Raw genomic sequence first — 9,199 nt, 5'->3', positions numbered from 1 at the left:
AAGAGGAAGTTAATGATGATGATCATGAAGCTTCAGATCAAGTTACTACTGAACCGCGAAGGTCCACAAGGGCACGTTCCGCACCAGAGTGGTACAGCAACCCTGTGATGGAAATCATGTTGTTAGACAACGGTGAACCTTCGAACTATGAAGAAGCGATGGCGGGCCCGGATTCCAACAAATGGCTTGAGGCTATGAAATCCGAGATAGGATCCATGTATGAGAACAAAGTATGGACTTTGGTGGACTTGCCCGATGACTGGCGAGCCATAGAAAATAAATGGATCTTCAAGAAGAAGACTGATGCAAACGGTAATGTAACCGTTTACAAAGCTCGACTTGTCGCAAAGGGTTTTTGACAAATTCAAGGAGTTGACTACGAAGAGACTTTCTCTCCCGTAGCGAAGCTGAAATCAGTCCGAATCATGTTAGCAATTGCCACTTTTTATGATTATGAAATTTGGCAAATGGACGTCAAAACAGCGTTCCTTAACGGGAACCTTAAGGAAGAGTTGTATATGATGCAACCAGAAGGTTTTGTCGACCCTAAGGGTTCTAACAAAGTGTGCAAGCTCCAGCACTCCATCTATGGGCTGGTGCAAGCATCTCGGAGTTGGAACATTCGCTTTAATGAGGTGATTAAACCGTTTGGGTTCATACAGGTTTACGGAGAAGCCTGTCTATACAAGAAAGTGAGTGGGAGCTCTGTAGCTTTCCTCATACTGTATGTGGATGACATATTATTGATGGGGAATAATATAGAGATGTTGGAGAGCATAAAGGCCTATTTGAACAAGAGTTTTTTAATGAAGGACCTTGGAGAAGCTGCATACATATTAGGCATCAAGATCTATAGAGATAGATCAAGACGCCTCATAGGTCTTTCACAAAGTACATACCTTGACAAGATATTGAAGAAGTTCAATATGGAAAACTCAAAGAAAGGGTTCTTGCCAGTTTTGCAAGGTATGAGATTGAGTAAGACTCAGTCGCCGACCACGGCAGCAGATAGAGAGAAGATGAGTTCTGTCCCCTACGCTTCAGCCGTGGGCTCTCTAATGTATGCCATGCTGTGTACCAGACCTGATATAAACCTTGCCATAAGTTTGGTAGGGAGGTACCAAAGTGATCCAGGTATGGAACACTGGACAGCGGTCAAGAATATCCTTAAGTACCTGAAAAGGACTAAGGAAATGTTTCTCGTTTATGGAGGTGACGAAGAGCTCGTCGTAAAGGGTTACGTCGACGCTAGCTTCAACACAGATCCGGATGACTCTAAGTCACAGACCGGATACGTATATGTGTTGAATGGTGAGGCAGTGAGTTGGTGCAGCAACAAGCAAGAAGTCATGGCAGCATCTACATGTGAAGCGGAGTACATAGCTCCTTCAGAAGCAGCTCATGAAGGAATTTGGATGAAGGAGCTCATCACCGACCTTGGAGTGGTTCCAAGCGCGTCAGGTCCAATGACACTCTTCTGTGATAACACTGGGGCCATTGCCATAGCCAAGGAGCCCAGGTTTCACCGGAAGATGAAGCACATCAAACGCCGCTACAACTCCATCTAGGACCATGTCCAGAGTGGAGTGATAGATATTTGTAAAGTACACACGGATCTGAATATTGCAGACCCATTGACTAAACCTCTTCCACGAGAAAAACATGATCAACACCATAATGCTATGGGTGTTCGATACATCACAATGTAACTAGATTATTGACTCTAGTGCAAGTGGGAGACTGTAGGAAATATGCCCTAGAGGCAATAATAAAATGGTTATCATCATATTTCCTTGTTCATGATAATCGTCTATTGTTCATGCTATAATTGTATTAACAGGAAACAGTAATACATGTGTGAATAAATAGATCACAATGTGTCCCTAGCAAGCCTCTAGTGGGCTAGCTCATTAGTCAATAGATGATCATGGTTTCCTGATCATGGGCATTAGATGTCATTGATAACGGGATCACATCATTGGGAGAATGATGTGATGGACAAGACCCAATCCTAAGCATAGCACTAGATCATATTGTTCGTATGCTAAAGCTTTTATAATGCAAGTATCTTTTCCTTCGACCGTGAGATTGTGCAACTCCCGGATACCGTAGGAGTGCTTTGGGTGTATCAAACGTCAGAACGTAACTGGGTGACTATAAAGGTGCACTACGGGTACCTCCGAAAGTGTCTGTTGGGTTGGTACGAATCGAGATCGGGATTTGTCACTCCGTGTGACGGAGAGGTATCTCTGGGCCCACTCAGTAGAACATCATCATGAGCTCAATGTGACTAAGAAGTTAGTCACACGATGACGTTCTACGGAACGAGTAAAGAGACTTACCGGTAACGAGATTGAACAAGGTATTGGTATACCGACGATCGAATCTCGGGCAAGTTCTATACCGACAGACAAAGGGAATCGTATACGGGATTGATTGAATCCTTGACATCGTGGTTCATCCGATGAGATCATCGTGGAGGAAGTGGGAGCCACCATGGGTATCGAGACCCCGCTGATGGTTATTGGCCAGAGAGGTGTCTCGGTCATGTCTGCCTGTCTCCCGAACCCGTAGGGTCTACACACTCAAGGTTCGATGACGCTAGGGTTATAGGGAATTGTTATACGAGGTTACCGAAAGTTGTTCGTAGTCCCGGATGAGATTTCGGACGTCATGAGGAGCTCCGGAATGGTCCAGAGGTAAAGATTGATATATAGGACGGATGGTTTCGGATACCGGAAGTGTTTCGGGCATCACCGGTAACGTACCGGGACCACCGGGACCACTGGAGGTGGCCCCGGGGTTCCACCGAAGGGGGGCAACGACCCCGGGAGGTAAGGTGGGCCAAGTGGGGAAGGGAACCAGCCCCTAGGTGGGCTGGTGCGCCTCCCCACTCAGCCCAATAAGTGGGGGAGAGAAAAGGGGGGCAAACCCTAAGCCAGGTGGGCCTAAGGCCCACGAGGGGTGCGCCACACCCCTCCTCCCCCCCTTGGCCGCCGCACCAGCCGCCATCTAGGGCTGCCCCCCCCCCTAGGAGAGGGAAACCCTCAAGGGGGCGCAGCCCCTCCCTCCCCCTATATATAGTGAGCACTTTTGGCCATTGGAGATCAGACTTCTCCCTCTCCCTCGGCGCAGCCCTGCCCTTCTTTCTCCTCCTCGTCTCTCCATCGACACCACGCCGTCGTGCTGCTGGAGTTCTTCCCCAACCTCTCCCTCCTCCTTGCTGGATCAAGGTGTGGGAGACGTCACCGGGCTGCACGTGTGTTGAAAGCGGAGGTGCCGTAGTTCGGCACTAGATCGGAATCGCTGCGAGTACAACTCCATCAACCGCGTTCTAGCAACGCTTCCGCTTAGCGATCTTTAAAGGTATGAAGATGCTCTTACCCCTCTCTCGTTGCTGGTCTCTTCATAGGAAGATTTGAATATGCGTAGAAAATTTTTGAATTTATGCTACGTAGCCCAACAGAATTCACCTGGCCTTGCGATGCTTCTGGCAACTATTTGGCGGAATCCGCCTACGACAGACTCTGTCAAGGGCTCGTGAGATCCAACACGGTGAGTTGTATCTGGCGCAGTTGGGCAATGCTAAAATGCAAGATCTTTGTCTAGCTAGCGTCCAATACCGAATCTGGACGTCGGACAGTAGAGCTAGACATGGACTACAAGATGTGCCTTCGACCTGTTACACATGCATGTAGGAGGAGGACAATGTGGACCACATCTTGGCTCAATGCGTCTCTGGCAGAGAGACTTGGCACCTATGCTGCGAGGTGCTGCAGATTAATGAAGAGATCCCAATTACCACAGAGAGCTTTAAAGAATGGAGGTTAAAGATCACACGAACTTTTCGGCAACCGTTCAACGAGGCTTCGACACAACAGTGATAGTCACTACATGAATGCTTTGGAAGCAAAGGAATGCGAGGTTTTTCAACCGCGAAGAACAAGTCCGAACTCCTTCTAGTCTAGTGCATCAAATCCTCGAGGAGCTAAGACTTGGAAGCTAGCGGGAGTAGGAGCGGTAGGATTCAGTAGATTTGTGAGGGAGTAGCTTAAATGTGTAACAAGAGTTGATGACACCACTGGATGCTAGCATCCCGGTCGGTAACTTGTAATTATTACTCGATCTTCTGTTGTAAAATTATGATACGCCATTTACGTATTTTTGAAAAAACATTTTGATCACTTAAATAAAGCTTGTCGAGTTGTCTCAGAAAAAAACCTATAGACTTGACAGCAACACTACATGCCCAAATCTGTAGACCCAATAGACGGTGGATACAGGGGCGGATCCAGCGTGGGGTCGTGTAGGGGCGTCCGCCCCGGGTAAATTTTGTGAACCTAGGATACCACCGGGCTGCTTTGGCTCCTGGACACCATGGGAGACCACATGAGCTTCCTGTACGAGGCTACAAAGAAGAAGAAGGGAAACGCTTCAAGTAGGAATATGAGAAAAAGAAGAAAACACTTCGAGTAGGAAATGGGACAATGAGTAAGGCCCAATTCAACGTCAGAGGACCCATTCTTTTCCTTTACACGGCCCATTTCACTTATGTACGTAACCTTGGACCTTCCTAGTCTCTATCGTTGGAAACCGATCAGCCAAGGCATCACACCATCACGCCGTCGCCCTGCCAGCCGCCTTGACCTTACGCGATGCACTCCCCTGCCGGCTTGCTGCGGCCCTTCCCAGGTTCTTCCAGCCAAAGGTGTTCTATGGAGGAGAACGAAGTCCACCTATTTCTGAAATTATCCGTGAAGGAGGCAGCATCCCCCTCGCCATGGCCAAGGATCCCGCTGAAAACTACAAGCGAGCAGCCAACAGTGGTCGCAATGAGTAGGTTCTTTTGATCTTCCCATATTTTGTGCTCTTCTCGCTCTATCATTTCTAATTGTTGTCATTCTAGAATTGTTGTCGCATTGACCTAACTCTTGAAGGCTGAATACTTAAATTAATTAGGAATGCAATATGATGTTAGATTTTATACCTTTTTATGTTATATATTTTTCGCCTAGTCCTTGAGGATGAAATTACTTTAAATAATGCATTGTGTTGATTGAATGCGTACTATTGGCCAATTTTCTTTTTGATTGGCATATTTGATTGTATCGTGTATCGGTGATTTCATTTTTTGTTGCCTGTAAAAGTTTGCCCCGGGTAACTTCAAATCCTGGATCCGGCACTGGGTGGATACATACACAACATATTTCGTGCATGATAGAAAACCATTTCTGGCAGTTGAAGCAATCCCAAAGTCGCAAATACAGAGGCGTCAAGGAGACCACGGCTTAGCAACCAGATGCAGCGTGGCCTTGAGCCGGACAGACAGCCCATACATCTCGCTCATGTCCAGCTTCGACGCCCCGGCCGCCGGTGGCAGCTCCCAGTCGAAATGGTACAGCATGCTCGCGAGCGCCAGGTCGATGGACGGCACGGCGAAGCCGACTCCGGGGCACCCCCTCCTTCCGGCGCCGAACGGCACGAACCTGAAGTCCTGCCCCAGCACGTACTCCGCCGGGCCATCCGCGAACCTCTCCGGGACGAACTCCTCGGCGCGCTCCCACGTCGCCGGGTCGCGGCCGATGGCCCAGGCGTTCACCACCACGCGGGTCCGCGCCGGGACGCGGTAACCGAGCAGCTCCGTGTCCTCGAGCGTCTCCCGGGGCAGGAGGAGCGGCAGAGGCGCGTGCAGCCGGAGGGTCTCCCTGATCACGGCCCTGAGGTAGCTCATATGCTCGAGATGGTCCTCGGTGACGCGGCTGGCGCCATTGACGGCCGCGCGGATCTCGGCCTGGAGCTTGTGCATCTCGGATGGGTTGTTGATGAGCTCCGCCACGGCCCATACCAGAGTCGTGTAGGTCGTGTCGGTGCCCGCGGCGAACATGTCCTGTTTCATCGACGTACGTCAATCATGTACTAGTAGAAAAACATGCATGAAGTTACAGGGTTTCTTGGAAACTACTGTAGAATAAATACATATGGAGTAGAGTTACATCTCATTTCATTGATCTGATGAAGCTAAATTGTTAAGTTTCGCTGCTTTGTTCCGGACCACCTATAGACGGAATAAAAAGATATTCATGAAAGCACGAAACGGAAGAGCCGACGTATGTCGCTGCTGCCAGCATGCCATGATACGCTAAAGCACTATAAACGCCACCCGTTGGATCGAGAGCCAAAACATCACTGTCCACCAACATTGGCTACGATGGCCATGCCACCGAACACGTGGTGGCCGCTGTCATTTTTTTCTTCTGCGGAAACGTGGTGGCCACTGTCATTTTTGTCAATAAAGGATACGTACGCCGACCGCTGCCCACGGCTTGCGAGCGCCGCCGCTTCCATCACCGACGGCCGTCGTACGCGCACATGCGTTAGCTAGCTGATCGCTACCGTACTCTCGCCGCAGCATGCATGCATGCATTTGCCACATCTTCATCTTGTTCCCTTGACTACGCAATCCGGCAAAACTCTTTTTAGCGGAACCGGTAGCTACCGATGAAGCATCCATCATACCTGTATGTACCTAAAAATTCTACTCCCTTCATTCCAAAATAAATAATTTAAAAATGACTCAATTTTGTATTAAGGTTAATGCAAAGTTAAGCATTTTTAAGTTACTTATTTTAGAACGGAGGGATTAAATTTGTGGCGAAATTTGTATGCGAGTAGGCGCCAACGTTACGTTTACGTACGTACCAGGATAATGGCCTTGATGCCGACCGTGTCGAACCGGACTCCTCCGGAGTCTTCTCCATCCTCGCTGACGTCCAGCAGCACGTCCACGAAGTCTCGGTGATCCTCCTCCCCGTCGCCAACGAGCCGCCGTCCTCTGCCGAGACGCCGCTGGCGGTGGTCCGAGATGACCCGTTCGAGAAGCCTGTCCATCACCTTGCGCGACCGTGCCACCTTGGCGTCCAGCCCCATCACCGTATCCACCCACGCCAGCCACGGCACGAACTCCCCAACCGTGGCCGTCCCGAGCAGCTCCTCGAAGTCGGCGAACACCTCCGTCAGGTCGTCGTCGATACCATGCCCTCCTTCGTCCCCGAACGCGGCCCGCGAGATGACGGCGCTTGTGTAGGATATGAGCTCGTCGGTCAGGTTCACGACGTTATCCTCGGGCCGCGAGCAGGCACAGGCAGCGCGTCGGACACGGTCGACCAGGGCGCCGGTCTCCTGCTCCCGGACGCGGCGGAAGGAGGCCACGCGGCGGGCGCTGAGGAGGTGGAGCACGCAGACGCGGCGCGCCTGCCGCCAGTAGTGCCCGTAGGGGGCGAAGGCCATGTCGCGCCCGTACAAGAGGCGCTCCGCCATGCGCACCACGGGGCGGCTCGCGAAGGCCAGGTCGTGGGTCTTCATGACCTCCAGCGCCGCGTCCGCCGACGAGGCCACGACGGTGGGCACGCCGCCGAGGCGCAGGAGCATGACGGGGCCGTGCGCCTCGGCCAGGGACCGGAGCTTCCGGTGCGGCAGGGGGCCGAGAAGAGGGAGATGGCCGAGGATGGGAAAGCCCCACGGCGACGGAGGCAGACGTGGGCCGCCATTGCCGCGGGATGTACGAGGCTTCTTGGCGAAGAGGAGGAGGAAAGAGACGAAGATTGACACAAGCAGGCTGAGGAAGAGCAGGGGTGCACCATGCAACAGTGGAAGAAGCGACGAGGCGTCCATGTCTATATCGCAATGCGCCGCAAGTACAGGCGTACACTGCTCGTGTCTATATACTGTTGGTTGATGTGCGTGCACATCCTTCTTTCTTTCTGTTCTTTTTCTTCTTTTGGACTTAGGTGATGTGCATGTGTTCTAATTGGATGTGCAATCACAATAAGGGTCCATTCTTCGGTGGCCGTCCATTTGCCCTTGTCCACTGTAACCCTATCGCTTCAAACGCTCCATCCCTTTCATAATATCTATCCAAAATACAGAAAATGAATCACAAAGAAAAAAAAAATCTATAAAGCCTATGAATGACGAGAAAACAGTGAGTTTGCATAAATGCAAGAAATCATCTCTACCGTGCGTGGATTCGTAGTGAAAGAAAATAGGTGACGCGAAAACCTAACCGTCAAACATCCATGTGTAGTGCGTGTGTGGGAGGAGGTATCATGGATCAATTTTTGATGGAGGTGATAACATACTGCTAAAAATAGTGTGGCTCTGTTTCCATCATATAGTGTCGCGGCTATGAGGGAAATGCCTATGATGCTTTGACCGCATAGATCAATGACATCACATATTGCATGTTTTGGACCCATAGCTTTCCGATTTCAACACGTCGTGCAGATGAGGGAAGCCACCATGACTACATCTGGACGACATTTAGATGGTGCTGCCCAACAACAAGGACGCAACTTCTTTCTCAACTATGTCCGATCGTCGTCCACCAAAACATTCACTAAAATGTTGGTGCACTGATGTTTACTACACAACTTTATTTTTATAGACTCGTGTTGGGTCTCCAAGCGCAAAGTTTTATAGGACAGTAACAATTTTCCCTCAAGTGGATGATCTAAAGTTTATTAATCTATGGAACGTGTAGGATGAAGATTGTCTCTTTCGAGCAACCCTACAATCAAATACAAGAAATCTCTTGTGTCCCCAACACACCCAATACAATGGTAAACTGTATAGGTGCACTAATTCGACGAAGAGATGGTGATACAAGTGCAATATGAATGGTAGATATAGGTTTTTGTGATCTGAAAATATAAAAACAGCAAGGTAACAAGTGACAAACAGCGAGCAAAATGTTGTATTAATGCATGAAAATAAGGCCTAGGGTACATACTTTCACTAATGCAATCTCTCAACAATGCTAACATAGTTGGATCCCTCAACGTGCAACAAAGAATCACTCCAAAGTGCATATCTAGTGGGGAACAATAAGATGAAATTGGTGTAGGTAGTAGAACCACCTCAAAGTTATTCTTTCCGATCAATCTATTCAAGAGTTTGTACTAAGATAACATCAAGCTATCATTTCCGTTCAATCTATTCAAGAGTTCGTACTAAGATAACATCAAGTCATCCTTTTCGTTCGATCTATCTAAGAGTTCGTACTAGAATAACACCAATGATACATATCAATCAACCCTAAAACTATAGAAACACTAAAGATAGATCATTCACTTAGGTACTGTCAAGACAAGATTCATAATTGTTACCACATGATACCTATTGTATTCTATCATTCTCATAA

At 49.1% G+C, this 9,199-nt stretch overlaps 1 protein-coding gene across 1 annotated transcript; it reads right to left on the bottom strand.

Moving 5' to 3' along the window:
- Positions 1–5,191: 5,191 nt before the first annotated feature.
- LOC123443236 (cytochrome P450 71A1-like) lies at positions 5,192–7,757 on the bottom strand. The gene is made up of 2 exons (XM_045119555.1): positions 6,700–7,757; positions 5,192–5,887 (listed from the first exon to the last, which is right to left on the bottom strand). Exons 1-2 carry the CDS (start codon positions 7,669–7,671, stop codon positions 5,273–5,275), a joined length of 1,587 nt encoding a protein of 528 aa, XP_044975490.1. The 5' UTR covers positions 7,672–7,757; the 3' UTR covers positions 5,192–5,272.
- Between the last annotated feature and the right edge of the window lie 1,442 nt (positions 7,758–9,199).

This window comes from Hordeum vulgare, chromosome 3H (assembly GCF_904849725.1).
Source record: "Hordeum vulgare subsp. vulgare chromosome 3H, MorexV3_pseudomolecules_assembly, whole genome shotgun sequence".
In the NCBI taxonomy this organism is placed as follows: Eukaryota; Viridiplantae; Streptophyta; class Magnoliopsida; order Poales; family Poaceae; genus Hordeum; species Hordeum vulgare.
The sequence above is the reverse complement of the archived record's forward strand: the minus strand, read 5'-3'. Positions and strand labels throughout refer to the sequence as shown.